This window comes from Tetrao urogallus (assembly GCF_951394365.1).
Source record: "Tetrao urogallus genome assembly, chromosome: 31".
Taxonomy (NCBI): Eukaryota; Metazoa; Chordata; class Aves; order Galliformes; family Phasianidae; genus Tetrao; species Tetrao urogallus.
Window position 1 is genome coordinate 799,845 of NC_136844.1, and position 17,833 is coordinate 817,677.

The following is a 17,833-nucleotide window of genomic DNA, read 5'->3' on the forward strand; positions in this document are numbered from 1 at the left end:
ATCACCACTCTTTCGAAGAAGAAATTATTTCTAACATCCAACCTGCACCTCCCCTAGCACAAATTGAGGCCATTCCCTCTGGTCCTATCACTGTTACCTGGGAGAAGAGTATCCTTCTCTCCTACATCCACCTTGGATTGGTCCTACTGTGCTTTAGGCCAATTGCTGTTTGCCCTATTGCTCAGTCCAGTGTTGAAGTTTGGCTGAATCATCAGTCTTTTATTTCATTTACGTTAATGATGGGAGCAGACAGCGATACCTCATACAAATGCTCACAGCCACCTCACTCTTTCTATGGCAATGTTTTGCTTCACTTATTTTTCCACAATCACTATCCCACAGCAGAGCTTAAGTTACCCAGAACAACAATGCAACATCTTTTCTTGCTGCCAAAAAAATGCGTCTGTGGGCAGGAAAGCCCATCTGGGCCCTATCTCACTGTTTAGCCACATTTCTTGGGAAACAAATCTCACACCTGCCTTTTGGGCACAGCTCCTTCTAAGAGGCAGAGATCTGTTGCAACAAGATGCTGTGGTCGGCATTGCTCCGCTCTGACAGCCACACTAATCAGCCCTCTGTGGCTGATGGAGAGGGATAGGAGTTTTCTCCGCCCACTGTAGGCATTAATTTACATCAGGTGAATTGCTCTCTGGAGGCTTTTATTTTTCCCACTGGCTCCAGAGAAGGTTTTGAGCGTCAGGTCACTCTCCAGAGACAGTGGGAAATGCTCTCTGCGCATTTGCTTGCAGCACTTGCTTGCCTCTGCTTTGTTGCTTTGGAATCCTACATCAGCTTAACCCACGTCTAAGAGAGTCTGCTCACACCCAAGGAGTCCTCTGGCTCTCAGTTCTCAGATACTTCATGCACGGTGGCTGTGCTAAAGCCATGAGCACTTTATTGCTTCACATAGGATGCATTCTTTGGCCATAAGCAGAGAGAGAGCAGTCAGGTCTGCACTAAAACCTTGAACTATGCCACGTCACGCTGCAGTCCTGGTTGTGTTTTCCATTTCAGCTGTGCAACCAAACCATCCATCAATATGGCCTCGCAACAGAACAATGCTAACAGTTTTGCAACAGTTTATTAGCAACGTTTGGAGAAAATACAAAATCCTATTTCTGAAATTGTAAGAATGGGTGGACAAAAGGAGCGCGGGGATACAGAGCCAGGGGCCAGGCAGGGAAGGCCTCAGATAAGGAACATTCACATGGCGAAAGAGAAGCAGCCCAGCACCTCTGCTGTGCAGCAGGGTGAGAATCCAAGGAGGAACCAAACGATGGCTGGTCCTCACCCCTAACCTTGTGATGCTCAGCCCTGTGGGGACTTCAACTTTCAAGTGATCTCTGTCTGGCTCGGGTGGGCAGTAAGCTTGGGGACAGCACAGAGAGGAACCAGGACACATGCAAGAAGGAAGCCCTGCAGAGGGACATATAAGTGATCCCTGCTGAGGTGGGCTTGAGATGGAGCAGATGCCATGCAAGCTTTTCCCACATGGGAGCAGAAAGCCAGGAGAGAGCAGCAGCAGAGTTACTCTACATCAGAAGGAAAAAGAGCAAGAAATCCAGAGTGGGCTGCAGGTTTTTGTTCTCCTCCCCAGGTCTGATTGCAAGAAGTCCCAGTGCAGGAAGAGGGCTGCAGATCTCCTGGTTTGTCCTCTTCCAGGGGAATTTTAGGACTGCTGTTGAGTCAGGACTCTTCACATTATGCTCCTTCCTGAAAAGCTGGAAAGCAGAAATACCCACAAGCTGCCTGCTATGAGCAGAGGAAGCTGCATAGCCTGTCTGCTAAGGTGTTGCAGAAGTGCCTGTGTGGGTCTGAGTGAGGAAAAATCCCTGTCTGAACTTCTACTTCATGAACTTTTAGGGTGCCTCCCATGCTGTCTTTTCTCCCAACTCTTCCTGCCCAGCAGCTCACAGCCCTTATTTGGTCACTATAATGTGCTGCAGAAAGCAGGGACTCGTGGACTTTGTGCTATCCTTGTAGCATTCCTTATCCCCAAACCATGGTTGTTTTTTCTCGAAGGGAGAGATGAAAAACATCAGTTCTGCTCCTGCATTACCAACGAGGTCAGTACAGCTGCTGAGGGGTTGAAGCATTATTTTTTTATTGACTCTTGTACAGTAACTTTCCTTTTCCTCTGCCCAGTTCGGGGCACGGAACACGTGCAGTGGGAGGATGCAACATGTGAGGGGTAACAGCTGGGGCAGCAGAAGCAGAGGAATGTGCAGCACAGAGCATTCTGGCAGAGCCTTTCTCTAAGACGTGGGGATTGCTAGAGGCAGCCCGGTGACGCACTTGCATCAGCATTCCAGGGAGATTGAAGATACGGGTTCTATCAGCAGGAAGGATCGCTTTCTAAATAAGAGCAAAAGGCCCCTTATCTCCACAAGGAGCTTTACGGCTAGAAATTAGCCAGCCAATCCCCAAACAAGGGAACGTGAGCAAGGGGAAGATGGAAATTTACCTGCGTGTGCTCTGCTATCCCTGTCTGGAGATGGCAGACACCTCTTTGTAGCCAACACCAATGTCACTGTCTCAAGCAACGGGTGTCCACCCCCTGTCTTTGGGTAACAACCACTTAGGACCATGGATCTCAAGTAACCAAGACACTTTCATGAAGGCATCAGGCCCTTGGGATAGATCACAGCACTTCAGACACTCACATCCCATGTCAGGAAGGCTCTGACACTCAGCCTCTCTCTCTGCTGTTCCCTGCTAACAACTGACCCATGGGATCCCAGCCTACCCACATGAAGAACACTGACATCCCAACCTCCCTGGGTTGGGAGATGAGACCACACCAGTGGTCCTACTGTCTGGGAAGGAAAAAAATGCAGCCTGATCTCCTCTACCAGCTGCAAAGGATACAGAATTCCCCCTGCAGAGGCATTTGGAATGTCCCCAAAGAACAACGGGTCCCTTTGAGCCTGGCGGGCTGACTGTGGGACATCCAGACTATGTGATCCCCTGCTCAGTCCTTCTAAGTGCTCGAGCATTTCTCTGCAGAGGCAGTGGGGCTCTGAATGAATGCAGGTGACAAGTGTGGGGATGGTGAGGGGAGGGGGCATTCCCTAGTTTTTGTTTTGTTTTCTCCTTTGTTCAGCTGTTTTTCTTGCCAGCATCCTAGCAAAATTCCTTTCCTCTCCTGCTTCAACATCACTTTCCCTTTGCAGAGCTGTTCCCAGCACTTCAAATCCAATGATGTGCAGGCAGCTCTGACAGCCTCTGGGGAAGAGAAAACCTCAGCCTTGTGCCTCCCAGTCTCTGGTTTGGTTTGAGCTCAGTAGGAGTGGAGGGAGCAGGAGAGACATCACACTTAAGCCCTGCTTTGCTGTCTGGGTCACAAAGGCTTAACAGCATATATACAAGCTGCATAAAGAAACCCAGGAGCTTTGCTCAGCTGATAGAATGGAGCCTGCTAGTGGGCCAGAAAGGGTGGGTTGTTTTGCTGTCGTTTTTTAAACCCTCTTTTCCTTTTAAGATTTCTTTTAAACATTTGCATCTAGCTAACGAAGAGAAGATACTGCCCTGCTGTGCTCACTCCTGGCTGGAGCCAAAGAACTGGAGTAAGAAGGAGAAGATGTAGATGATGTCCAGGTAGATATTGAGGGCTCCGAAGATGTATTCCTCTGGGCTCAGTGAGTATCGGCGATTCCCCATCAGCATCTGTGTATCAAAGGCCAGGAACTGTGGGAAAAGAGGAAACTCAGTGGCAGTCATGGGTCGATTTTGCATAGGGAGGCAAAAAGAGCTTTGCTAGGAGCTCTTCAGCAGCTTCACTGTACCCACAAGAGTGCTGCCACTCTTATGGGCCATATCTGCCCTTTAGAGGCTCAAAACTATGCACTGCTGCAACTTTCTCCTTCCTTCTTTTCACTCTCGACAGTCAAACCCTGACCCTTACTCCAGGCTTGCTTCCTTCGTACCTATTCCTAAAGCTCTCCTTCACTTCTCCCACACCAGAGGCATCCCCAAGCAGCAGAGCTAACGCCTTCCAAGCTGCAATCTGAATGAATGGTCAGTTGGCATCCTTGCCCTCCCACCCATCGCTACACCCCAAATCTCCCAGGGCATGGGCAGGCTGAGCTGACAAGCCTGGCACAACTTCTGACTGAAGTTTATAGGGTGATTATAAGATGTTTAGCTTCCTCGTATTTCGCAGAAGAGTCTTTAATTGTGAATCACAGAAGAAGTATCCGAGCTCACTTGAAATGACTTTATTAGCTAATAAATTAAATTGCTCAACTGCTTTTATTCACAGCATGCCCAATGGGCACCGCCTTGAGCCCCAAGGCAGCCCTCTTCCTGACCCCCACCTCAAGGTAGAGCCAAGCATCTTCCCAGACAATTCCCACACCCAAATGCAAGCAGGGCACTGCCAGGACATGCTCAGGGAGAGGGCAGCAAGGGAGCAGCCCAAGGAATGAATGGAGCCTGTTCATCTTCAGAGGAACTGCCCCATTTCAGGGCTTTTGCTGCCTGCAGTGAAGCTTCCCAATGCCCCTTGATCCCAACCCATGACCTCTGACTGCTCTCCTGGAGCTCTGTTTATGAGTGAATGTCACAATCAGACCTTGATCCACTCCAACCCAGCCAGCCCTGCCTTGGCCTTGTACACTTTCGTAGCCTCATTTCACTCCCAGTTTCCCCTCAAGCCCCACACTGGGCCCCTGCTGCTGTGCCAAAGTCTCTCCTCCCACTCTCAATTGCCTTTTGACCTGTCCTTACAATACTTTCTGCTGTTCACACCTACTATTGCACTTGCAGCATGGGTTTGCCCATCACACCACGCTCTGCAACAGCACCATCACGTACACCAACACCTTCCCAGGTCAAAGCTGAAGTCACCGTGCTAATTGCTATTTGTGAGCCATTTGAGGATGTAAAGCTCTCTACAGTCCTTTGATTCACTCTTTTCCCTTCCCTAAGCACCCTTCCAGGCAAAAAAAAAAAAAAAAAAAAAAAAAAAAAAACCAAAACACAACAATTATTCCATGTTTGCTTGCTTATATTTCCTGCCAGCACACTCCCAGCCCTGTGCCCAGCACCCCCACTTACCATAGTAAAGATGACGGCACCAAGCAGAGCGTAGATTGCATGGAGCCAGGGCACCTGGAGAAACAAACCCACCAATCAGTGCCCGTGGGAGAACTGGTTAAATGGGACCTGACACAGACATGCAGGGTATGAGCTAAGGAAGGTGCTCTAATAGCCCTGGAACTTGCACCACGTTCAGACCAAATGCAGTGCTTGTTTTAGCAAAGAGCAAGTCCCCATGTCTCAATTTCCTGCCACACTCTGCCTTGATGCCCATTTGGCTCATGAGCTGCCAAGGCCACATGTTCTGTTTCTACAGATGCTTCAACTCAGTGCCAGCAGACACTTCTTAGAACAACTCTGGTGGAAACACATCCTGCAGCAGCCCCAGGAGGTGTTTGCTTATCCAGGCGAGCTGATCCCGTGGGAAGAAACTCCAATTGCTTCCCAGAACCAGTCTGAGTTTTGTATGTCAGTGGAAGCGGAATGATATTTGTCTGTTGGAATCACAGAGATTCAATGGGCTGGAGACCCAGTCTCAGCCCTGCTTGCTGTGCATGGTAACCCAGTGCACTGCTATTCCACGACAGGTTGCCCACATGGATGGCTGATTCAACCCAGAGATTGCAGCCTGCCCAAGACAGGCAAGATCATTACATGCTGCCTCTAGCTATGCTTATCTTGACAGACTACAAGATAAAGAGCAGTTGTCTCGACGTTGTAATGTCAGCGGATTGGCACTACAAGCTGCTTTACCCTCATGTTGCAGAAGAAAGGAGGTTGATCTGAAGCCAACAAAATGCCAGCTTCCTTGTTTTGGAAATACCAGCCTGCTTTCCATCATCAGGTTAAGTCCAAGGCTGACGCTAATGGAGCATCTCCTGTAGGTCTGACTCTTAAAGCATGACCCAGAAACACGTGGAGGGTTCGGAGGGCACTTGAAGGTTGCTGTGAGCAAAGCCAGGTGCTGCTGTCGCAGCACCAGGAGGCGTTCCATGTGATTAATGGTGGTACAGAGCCCCACACACCTTCCTGCTTTCATCAGAACCTTTCAGAATCTGTCAGGCTTTTGCCTGAGTGACAGTTCACCTAATGAAGCGCTCTTGGATGAGGACCAGATGCTCCGTGCTGCCACGCCAAGCTCTTTGCAAGGTGTGGTCTCAGCCAACACCGAGTTCATGCCAGGAGCAGGGATGCACAGAGCCGTGTGCAAGGCTGGAGGGAGGGCTGGACCCACGCAAGAGGGACTGGAGGCAAGTGGAGGAGCAATGAGGTGGTGCCTTGTGGTCTGAAGCACCCTCCAGAGGGGCTTCTTTCTATAGGAGAGATGCAAGCTTCAAGACAAAATGCAAGACTCTGTCCTATACTGTGTGGCTACAGCCAGGCCTGGCCAGACAGCTTCCCAGCTGCACGCATCCAGAGTCTAAGTTCTTCCTAAATTTGGGCTAGGAGCCCACTTGGTTTGGGGCAACCCAACACAAACACTCTCACCACCCTGATTTTAGTGAAGGGGAAACTGAGGCACAAGCAGGTGATGCCATCTGCCATGGGGTCACTGTGCAGCTCCAAGAACAGAAGCAAACTTCCTCCAGCCCCAGGCCAGTGCTGTCCCACAACCCGATATCTGATTGTACAAGCAGGCAGCAGCCATGAGAAGTTTTTGGGGTTTTTTTGTGGGTTTTTTTTTTTGTTGTTGTTTGCTTGTTTGTTTTTACTTCTGTAGGTGTTCCTGTGCATTTTCAGAGTAGAGTGGGACACCTCTCTGAAACCAAGCCCCAGGACTTGATGCTGAGCACCTCCCAGCCTTGCAGCAGAAATGGGGGAACTGGAAAAAGGAACATGTCTCTTTACTCACATATTTGTAGGGCAGAATCACAGCCAGGATGATGCCACCGAAGAAGAGCACCATGAGCATCACAAAGAGGACGCCCTGGTAGGAGGTGAAGTCAAACTGCAAAGGCAAAGAGAAGCATTACAAGGGCAGGTAATGGAGCAGGGGGCATCGAGGGGATCCAAACACCATGCCTGCAGGCAGGGACCCCCCAGCACTACTCCCATGTTCTGCTGGAGGAAATTGCTTCATCTGTACCTCAAGTCCTACAGCCCAGCACCCACATGACTGTGTGGCAGAGCCGAACACTCACCATACCCCTCTTGTTTCTGTGCAGAAGAACCCAGAACCTATCACATCCCAAATATCCAAAAGTCCTTCCTGCATATTTGTGCCAGTGCCTTCCAGCATCCCAACCTAACCCTAAAAACCAAATCAGAACAAAAATTACAACAAGCTTCCTCCATACATTCGCATCTTCTGATCCCTTCTATACCCCTGACCCCTCCCTCACCTCAACATCTGCCATAACCTTCACTTTTGCACCCCAGCATCACTCAGATTGCTCCTACAGACCTGCCCCCCTCCACTCCTCACCCAGAGGGACTGACCTTGGTTTGGAAGCTGAAGATGGTGACAGACAGACACACCAAGGCAGTGATCCCCAGGCACAGAAGAACTGACTTGGTGTCATAATAACTGCAAAATCAACAGCAAAACCAATTTTCTGGTGAGGTTTCCACAGGTATGGGGGGAAGGAGAGGTGGAGACAGGCAGCAGCCCAGTGGGAACGCATAGGGAAAACACATAGGCAACACAAATCTTGGGGGCACAGCCTGCACCAACCATACCAACACTCCTCAGGGTCAAAAGGAAAGATAGAAAACACTGAGAAAGACCCAGATGGGTTTTTCCTCCTGCTTTAAATAGAAAGGATGAAGGTAGGCAGGAGGGGGCATATCTGTGCCTCCTGAGAGCTCAGGAGCAGTTAAGATGGGGCTGAGTATAAAAATCTCTCTGTGCATGGACAGATGGAGAAGGGGAGGATTCAAACTGGGAGGTAATAAAAATAGAGTGACAAACGTCACCGCAGCACAAGGAGAAGTCAGAAAGCTGCAAAAAGCCACTGTTACGTGCCTGCAACAAGGGGTTGAGCACCAATAATCTGCAGGGTGGGATCTGAGCAGCTAGAAAGACTACATGGTGAGATATATATATATATATATATATATATATATATATATATATATATGTATGTCTGTATCATAAAGAATGTGTATTTTTGTGTTTGATGCTGCCTTGGTTCCAGCACCATGCTCAGCCCTAAGAGCTGATGCTCCTGCTCTTCCCTCCAGTTTCATTACAGAGCACTGTCTCTGCTATTCTCCCCTGTTTTCTGGTATTTTCCCTCAGCTGCTGAAACCATCGATTTCTTTGTCTGCTGCACAGATCCATCAACGCCCACTGCCTCATCGCCGGGGCCCCATGTGAACCAGAGCTGATCTGAGCAGAGCGTATCAGCAAAAACGAGCAAGAGGGAGCACAAACCAAAACAAAACCGCTGGGAAAAATTTTTCCTTGTGTCACTCCAGCCCGGTCTGCTCATTGCAAAGGGTGAGATCAACCTATGGCAGTGCCCTATAGCCCAGCTGTGCAGGCAGGGGGGCTCTCCAGGGCTTTCCTATAGAGTTTAGCACAGTCAGGAATTACCCTGTGCTGCCCCAGCAGTGGAGAAAAAGGGGTTAGCACCTCTTCATGTAGAATTTCCTTGAGGGGGAAAAAAAAATAAAAATAAAAGGGGATATCTTGGTGTTTTCAGAGGGAAAGCTTCTGCTTCAGGTGTCTGCTGGGGCAGATGCCCAGGGCTCAGGTGGCCCTTGTGGTTCAGAAGGGAGGAAAGGTCACGCATGGGATCAGGACAGCTCCAGGACAGTGTGCTCAACCCACCTGGAAAGCATCCCTGTGAGATAAGCCATGGAGAGTGTCTGGGAGGAGAGAGAACAGTATTATTCTTGTGTTCACATCCCAAGGAGACACTGAGCAGATAGAGCACCTGAACTGCAGCAACAGTGATAACCACAAGGGCAGTGCAAACTCAAACAGATGCCCAAGAGAAGCATTTTTGCATAGTTTAAAACAGATCAATGATGAATGTCCGTGGGAATGGGTTAAAATGAATGAGAGCCATCCCACCTTCCCCCCTCCTGCACAGGACTGTCCCACTCTCGTGACCATGCAGCCTCCGCAGGCATTTGGCTTTTAACAGAGGCTCCCTTCTTCCCTTCTTATCACATTCTAGTTCAATTACAGCTCCTCAGCCCGGAGTGCAGGGCAATCAGAGGATGGAATTCCTGCAGGAATTCAGAGCAGGGCCTTTTCTCTCCTGCCTGGAGCTCTTGTGAAGCTCGCAGTGGTCAGAGCAGACACCATTCAGATGTACTTACAAAGATGCTCAGCAGAATCAGGTTCCATGGGAAATATCTCCTGCAAGCGAAGAAACGGGCTGGTCAGCGGGATGCAATCAGATGTGCCGTGTAATTAATGTAATTAATAGCCTATAAGTAAGTGGCAGGGCGGAACAGAGGAAGACACTCATTCCAGTGGGGGTTGGGGATGGATTTGTGTGTTCCAGAGCCAGAAGGGCATTAATGCCCTTCTGTTATCACAGCAGAGCAAATAGGGGGTCAAAAAGCAGATGGCTCCCTGCAGAATTTAACAATGAGCATATAGAGCAATACAGCAGTTCATCTGGGGCTGCAACTCATCTCCCACCCCCAACAGCAACACGAAACTGCACCAGGCCTGGAAACACAGCCCCGTCCCATCTCTGCAATGCTGTTGGTCATGTTTGAAGCAAGATAACATTCATCCTTCACTGCATTGCATTGTTCTAAACCCAGAAAGAAAACATTTTACCTGGGCCCAGAGCAACAAGCAAGAATCAGGTAGGTCACAAAGAAAACAGCACTGCAAAGAGAAAAAGAGCAGATCAAAGGGCGAAAACACAAGCACTGCATGCTGATGCAAGAGAGGAGCTTCCAGGTGACAAGTTTTAATGCTCCACTGCACTTCTCAAATGCAGCACAGTGCAAAAGTTGAGGCTGGGGCAGAAGCTGTTTGCTGCCCCAAGCTTCCTGCTTTACACCCATCGCTGAGGTGGGACAGGGCACCCACCCTTGAAAAAACCCTGAAGGATGGTTCAGAGCAGAGTCAATGGAGCACCCAAAGGCGTTTGTTACGGACACCTCCCCACTGCTCGTGGGGCTTGGATGGATGCAGCCAGGTTGTGCCCCTCATTTCCATCACTCATTTCCCTGTTGGGACCAGGTCACCAGAGGGACATTTCTGCAGCCCTTCCCCCCAGCCCTATGAATTCTGCTTTAAGCAGCTTGCTTAAGGACAGCGGGATGCTCTGTGCTGGAGAAGGGACGTGACCTCCACCCTTCAGCAAAGCAGCAATCCCTGAGCAGAGGGATGGTCCCCGTGCCCCGCTGTCATGCTGCAGTGTTTTTCCACCACGCTGATGGGGTCCGGCGCAGTGGGAACCTGCTCACCTGCTTTCACCCTCGTGCCTGGGGGAAAGCAGCTTCCAAGCATGCCGATGGCAGCATGATAGCCACTCACCTTCGGTCTAATAAATGAACGTGACGGCAAAGGCCACGGGCCATGATAAATGCACCAGAGATAAACCTGAGCTGAGCTCTCCCGCAGGGAAACCAGGAAAGTGCTCACACAGGGAGCAGAGAGCGAGCTCTGCTGCTGTCCATCTGCTTTGCACCCCCCTGCACTCATCATCTGCTCCTGCATTATTCCTTCAGCAATGAGAATACACCCTGGGGCATCCACTTGTACTGTGAAGGTGCAGATACGCAGGTGATATCTCTGCATGAAGGAGAGCCAACCAGGACAAGGACCTGGAAATGTGGGGAGTGGGGGAGAAAGGTGGGCTTGCTGAAGGGGGCAGACCAAAATGAAATCTCTCTACCTGTCCCCAGATGCATTTGCTTCTCCTGAAGGCCAGGAGGCAGATGCCCACTGCTGAGAAGGCTGCAGGTGTGCCCAAAGGGAAAACCAAGCCCAAGTTCTGCTCAGGTCTTGTCTCTCTGCAAGACAGCGCAGCTCTCCAACCTATCAGTGGGTCAGGAAGGAGCAAATTCTCCTCTAAGGTCAGTGCTGGTGCCAGTTTCCTCCTATCACTGCTATTTTGGAGCTGTTTTCTAAGTTATACAAGCAGGCATCTCATCTCCAGGCTTGGACACATTTTGTGATTTGGGTGTAACTAATTAAAGACAGGTTCACAGAACATCATTCATGGGCAATTGCATTGCACTCTCTGTCTGCTTAATGAACAGCATTAACACACACAGCAACCAGAAAACAGCACCACAGCAAATGTATTAAAGCACGGGGTGCAGCCAAACTCCTTCCTCTCTGACCTTTGGGACCAGGCTTGCTTAATGAATGGAGCCCCAAATTCCAAGCACTGAAAGCTGCTTTGTGATGGCAACCTCAGCATGATTACCACCCCCCTGCCCTCCTCCCAGTGCACACTCAGGCAGGGCCAGGAGACCACAGTGTCTCCAAATGCCCAGATCAACACTGCCTGCATCCTTTCCCCATCTCTTGGATATCCAGACATGGGACATAAACCCAGGCACCCTCCTTGCTTTCAATGAGAGGATCCAAAAATGGGTTGGACTGGATGATCTTAGCCATGATCTTTCCCAACCCTAATGATTCCATGAAAATTAAGCCTCTAAGGCACCCACTGCATTCTTTCAGCTCTCCAACTGGTTCTCTGCAGTGTTTACCTGGGAGCTCCCCAGTTCTACTGGATTTGCTCTGCAAGCAATACTCACGTATTTACTTTGACGCTGGTTTGTAGGGTGGCAAGCCCTCTTTTAGGAAGAATTAGGAGGTATCCAGTCTATTTCATGACTTAGGCTCATTTAGGTGAGGTTTCTCATTTCTATTTTCACCTACCCATGACCTTCCCTGTCTCCCCCTGCACACACATTAAAGCAATTACAGAACCACAGGGGTTGGGAGGGACCTCCGGGGATCAGCAAGTCCTTATACACAAAACACAAGAGTGTTTGCAAAGCATCTCCACACCACCACAGCCATGTCCAGAGCTGTTTGGCACATGCATGGCTATAGAGAGGACAGATACTCACTAGGAAGCCCAGTACCAACCAGAGTGCACCTGGACGTACCCCTTGACTGGCTCACTGCAAAACAGAAAGGAACACTGAGCAGAGGGCATTGAAATGCCAATCACTTCACAGCTTACTGCTGAATTAAACCTGGGAATGCTCACGGGGTGACACAGCAGGAGCTATGCACAAAAACACAGCGGGCTCTACCCACAGTGAGCAAACAGAAAGTAATCCAAGCTGTCACAGCAAGGAGACAGCCCTGCTGCTATCAGTGACCCCAGGCTTGTGGTGTTGCTGAGATGTGATGGAGGAGGTCATCTCCTCAGGCTGACAGTGATCCATTATTCATTCCACTGGCAACGTGAGCTGCAATGCCCAGGATGCACAGTCACCCGAGCTGGAGAGCTGTGGGGTGTCTGCCTGCTTCTGCAGGAGCATTAGGATGGAGTCTGATAGTGCTGATAACTCCAAGGGAGGAATGAAACAGGGACAGAGCAGCAGCAGCTGCTGAATGTGAGGATAAGAATCCCCATCTCTGCTGGGGGTGGCACCCAAAGGGGCAATGCATCATTCAGGGGGTATCGCATCATTCAGGGGGCATCCAGAAGGGACACCCACCCAGCAGAAGGACCCCGTGGGGGCCCTTAGTCTTAGAGTACATGGAATAAGCATTCACATATCTAAATAAAAAATAACCCAGAATAACAAGTAGTACAGATCACAGACAGGAAAAAACACCACTGCAACACAGAGACCTACCAGAAGGTGAAGAAAGCAACAATGACGAGAGTCACCAGGAGCTGGACCATCAGGATGGCATAAACCTGCAATAAGAGGCACCCATAGGAGACCCACTGCATGCTCTTGGGGGGCCACAGCCACTGCAGCCAGGTCCCAGAGAGCAGAGCAGGGCTCACGATCCTGCAGGAGGCTTAGTAGAGGGACACAGCTCCAGCTCTTACCTTCCTGATGAACACTCTGCGCACGTTCCGGTCATCCCAGCTGAAGGATGTGAGCATCTCTGTGTCTCCAGGGTATGCCCCGCTGCCATAGCTGGGGCTTGTGCCTGAAGGAAAGGCAGAGATCAGCCCCATCCAGCTTTATTGTTGTGTCCTTGGTGACGGATTTCAGCTCAGGAAGACCCAAAGTGCAGGAACCGTAATGCAGAACTGCGCATCGTGCAAGGATCATCTCCAAGGATGAGAAATGGAATGACCTTCCACAAACCCCAGCTCAACAAGGACACCAGGGTTGACCCCTATCTGCAGGAATAGGGCATCTCTAAAGGTAATTGGAGGGCTCATGCCATTTCCTCATTCACCTTCTGCTGAATATTAAAATATTCCCAAGAGGAGCTGTGACTCAGCACCTCCGTCATTCCCGTCTGGAGCCCCAGTGCAGGAGGATTCCCTCTCAGCTCTGTAATTGCCTAAGCTCAGGTTGTGGCTGCATCAGTTCTTATGCCAACAGCATGTTCTTCCCTCTGAGAGCAGCTCATTTCAGCTCCATCCTTACATCCAATTTCTATCCACGGAGTCAGAATCATTTAGCAGCAGGAGGGAAACAACCGCAGTGCAACCTTTGCTGAGCACCTTCCCCAAAATTTCCACACTTCTGCACTGCCCCTGTTGCTGCTGGAGCTTCTTCCACTCAAGAAAAACAACACAAAACACATATACCAAACCCACTGCAGCCTTCACACATCATCTCTCCACGCTACTTCTCTTCCAAAAACCCCCATCTGTGTTTCTAACCATCTGCAAGCTGGCTTTCCTATGGGAACAGAGCTGATGACATGACATGTGCTGTACGTTCCCATCTCTGCCTGTTTGGCAGATGCCTCTGCTCCTCCTCAGAGCTTCACAGCTCATTGATAGTCAGCTCCTTTGGGCAGGTGGAGGGAAGACCCACAAAGACACTGAGGAGCGCTGCAGTAAAGCCCAATTCAGAGCCCTAGCCCCCAATTTCTTCTGTTTTACTGGCCAAAGGCTGCCTGCTCTTATTGCAGAAGCCTCATCTCCAGATGCCCCTGGCAGCAAATAAATCCCTTGTGCTCTCTTGGTGCTTAACGAACCCCTTGTGCCTTTTTCCCCAGAAGGAACGTGCTCCTCTGTGCATCCTATTTCTGCACGGTCCGTTGTCACAGAGCACCTGAGGTCTGTGCCCCTGGGGCACCGCTGTGCCTCCTGCATCACAGCAATCACAGCATCCAGCACCACATCGCACCTCAATGCCTCTGAGGAATGGAGGGCTTTCCTCCTGCCCAGAAGCATCCCCAGCACCAGCCACCTCCCAGCCACGGCCCTCTTTGAGGCACAGTGTCCCCATCATGAGACTCCAGACAGCAGCCCCAAAGCCATGTGTCACTGCATTGTAGCCTCATATGAGCCATTAAGCAGAGCCCCATTGCATCCCCCCCTCCGAGACCCACAGCATGGGAGCAGGGAGAGAATGTGAAATCAGGGAGAAACAATAGCAGGGATGAGTGCAGGGTGCACAGGGAAGAGCTGCAGAGGGAAAACCCAGTCAGGAGTGTCAGGATGGAGCAAGGGATGACGCAGCACCAAAATGAGTCCTCTGGGAGCCCCAGAATGCTGGCACCCCAACCCATTTGGGCTTCACTCATCCTAATCCATCATAACAGCAGGAAGACCCAGATGGTGGTTACAGCCAGCTGCGAGGTTATCTATCCTCTTTTTCTGACCCCTAAAGGCAGGCATGAATGGAAAAAGACTGTGAAACCTCCAGGCCATGCAGGCACACGCACCTCAGCTTAGCTTGCTCTGCCCCCTAACCCTACAGCTCTCCACCCCTACAGCTGTGACCATCCCTGCTGGCTGGAATGGGCCAAAGAAAAACAGAAGAAGAGGATGGAGTGAAGAAAGAGGGCTCAGGACCCCTTAAACACAGTCCCTTTGGTGTTCCTTGCAACTCCAGCCATGCTGATGGAGCAGTTGCCCCCCCAGCAGCTTTTCTCCCGCTCTGCAGCCAGCAGCCACCTCCTGCACCTCCAGCTCATAGCCACAGGCAGACTTTGTCTGCTTGTCACAACCCCTGCAGAGGGGAAGAAAAGCTGTTTGTTCACCCAGGGCTGCCCTCACTGCCCTGCAGATCAACGCTGCAGCCCTGGATTGCAGTGGCGTTTCCACCTCTGCTGGCTCTGAGTGCTTCCCTGCAGCCACGGGGCATCACTGATGTCATAGCTTTGCACATTCAGCTGCTTCTCTGACAGAAGGAGATGGAAGGGGTGGGGGGAGGATGAGGCTGCATCACACCAGGATAGCCCCAGCCCCAGGAGGTGATATTGCCCTGTGCAGCAAACTGGGATTTCCTCATCCCTATATTGGAGAGGAGCAGAGCACTGGGGTTAGTCCCATGTATGAGAAGAAGGCAGTGTATCTGAGGCACTGGGCAAGCCAGATTCTTTTCCCCACTAATTCAAGTATTTTTTTATCTTTAATATATTTTTCTATAGTAAATACAGAAATATTTAATATGTTTTCCTACATTTTCTATAGCTAATAGCCATAACCCTATGAGCATCTCTACCACAGATGACACCAGCTCCCCCCCATCCCTGGCTCCTCTCCCCTCTACAAGCCTGGGGAGAAACTCTGCACCCCCCTCCCAACGTGGGTACTCACTGGGGTCAACATAAGCCCAGCTGGGGTGCAATGGGACGGATGGAGGAGGAGGGTAAGCGCCCATCTTCACCCCCTCTCCCGCTGTCGCCTCCTCATAGGTTGGAGGGGCTGGGGGGGCCGTGGCATTGGCATTGTCCTTCTTCTCCCCCTGCCCCTCGGGGTTTGGGGGTTTGTTGTTCACTGAGAGCTGCACAGGAAGGGGAAAAAAAAGGAAAAAAAAAGAAAAAAAAAAAAAAGATTAGACTACAAAATGGCACAGAAATTACCTTTCAGTGTGAAATTAGAAGGGCAGAAGTGGAGGTCTGGTGCTCTATGGTTTAGTCACAAATTGCAGAGAAAGGTGACCCAGCAGCCCCCCAGCGAAGTGCATCCTCTGACTGAGAGAGAAATAGGAGGATACAACATGACAAAGGGTATGAAAAGCTGCAGATAAAATCTGGGGCTGAGGCTGCACAGTTGTGCCTCAGCTCTGGCATAACACAAGAAAGCATCCAGGTCTCTTTTTTAGCTTTTTAGCCCACTCCTTTTTGAGCTCTCTCTGCCTCAGAACAAAAACTTTCAGTTTTTAGACAAGAAACACCCTCAGCTCTTCCATTTTCACTGGTACCCTCACTTTGGGCAGTTTCCCCCATCCCCACTGAAGCGTTGTGATTTAGGCCTCCAGCATTTACCTCTGCCTGCACCAAAGATGCACCTTTGCTCACCCAAAGATGCACAATCTGAAGATGCACCAAATGGATTTGGGAACCAGCATAGCCGGAATAGGAAATCCCAGCAAACAGCCAGCCACAGACCACCCGAGAACAGCATCCATTTAACCTTCCAGCAATATCTCTGTTGTCCCAGATTGAGCCATGAACCTGGTGTCCTGCTCCTGCTGCCAATGTAGGCGCTAGCTCAGCATCAGGGACCCCATGGGCCACAGGGATGTGGGGCTGGAAGCCCCAAGAAAGAAGCAGAACAGTGAACTGGTACCGAGACAGACAGCACAGTTCCTGCAAAAAGGTCTTTAATTAAAGCCAACCCTTAGAAATAAGGCTAGATGCCACACTTGGACACAGACACATCTGCTTTGGGATGAGAGCGTACTACATCCTCTGCTCTGCCCTCTATGGTGGCCAGGACCATGCAGACCTCCCCGAGATGCCGGAGGAGAAATGCAGGGCCAGCACCGCATCCAGGCAGCCTCCAGCATCGTTGCCATGGCAATGGTGCACTGTGCTGGCAGAGGATGCAAACCAACCCCCTCCCCCAGGATCAGAGCATCAGTGAACCCCAAAACACAGAACTCCCTGCATTAGGAGGTGCAGTGCCAAGGAGTGATGGGAAAGCATGAGCACCCCAATATCCAGGATGGGGAGGCAAGAAACAGCCACGGATGGGCTGAGCTCCACATCCTGCACCACGAGAAACAGCACCAGCTCCACAATGACTGCTCCATCACCTTCCTCTGCCAAAACACCACTGTCACAGGCACCTCCAAACCAGGCTTTGCTCAGACACTCCAGTTACCCACCCCCCTGCAGCAGCTTCTTTATCCCTTAAACCCTCTCCATCCAACCCATTCCCCCCACCCCCACCTACCGAACCATGCAATAATTACGCATGCATGACAACTCACCAGCCCAGTGTTGACCTCCCACCTACCTTGCCCTGGGTCATGGCACCTCACTAAGGTGCTGCCAGACCCAGAGGGAAGGGACAGAGCCCCGCACTGAGCCCCTTCTGCTCCCTCTCCGAGTGATTTGGGGCTGCCTGCAGCCGCTGCAGCTCACACTGATGCCTTCACCTTCTAGCAATATCCACGGAGCAATGGGAGCTGGAGAGAGGACTGTACCATTCCCAGCCTGCAGCACAGGGGGAAGCTGGGAAAGAAACAGCTCAAAATGAGGGCAAGCACTCACTGGCAAGAGAGGGGGGGATGCACACCAGGGAGGATGCGTGCGGAGGCAGCAGTTGGGTGGGAAGCAGCTGCCTCAGAGATGCTGAGCTCGGGGCAGGTATTGCAGAGGAGAGGGAGATGCAAAGGATGCTGCGTTGCTGCAGCATCACTGCTGTGTGCCAGCCCCCAGCTACGGGCTGAGGAGCAACAGCCAATGGGCCCTGCTGTATCCAGGTGTGGGGCTGCAATGGGGCAGAGGAACGCCAGAGTTGATCTCTCC

The 17,833-nt window shown here is 50.9% G+C and overlaps 1 protein-coding gene across 1 annotated transcript; it reads right to left on the reverse strand.

Annotated features, from left to right (window-relative positions):
- Positions 1 to 3,537: 3,537 nt before the first annotated feature.
- Positions 3,538 to 17,333, reverse strand: FAIM2 (Fas apoptotic inhibitory molecule 2; the record flags this gene model as incomplete). Its single annotated transcript, XM_079547740.1, has 12 exons — positions 3,538 to 3,687; positions 5,059 to 5,112; positions 6,893 to 6,988; positions 7,480 to 7,567; positions 8,816 to 8,853; positions 9,313 to 9,352; positions 9,785 to 9,835; positions 12,046 to 12,099; positions 12,787 to 12,851; positions 12,990 to 13,093; positions 15,672 to 15,858; positions 17,319 to 17,333. The coding sequence occupies 12 exons, from the start codon at positions 17,331 to 17,333 to the stop codon at positions 3,538 to 3,540; spliced, it is 942 nt and encodes a 313-aa protein (XP_079403866.1).
- Between the last annotated feature and the right edge of the window lie 500 nt (positions 17,334 to 17,833).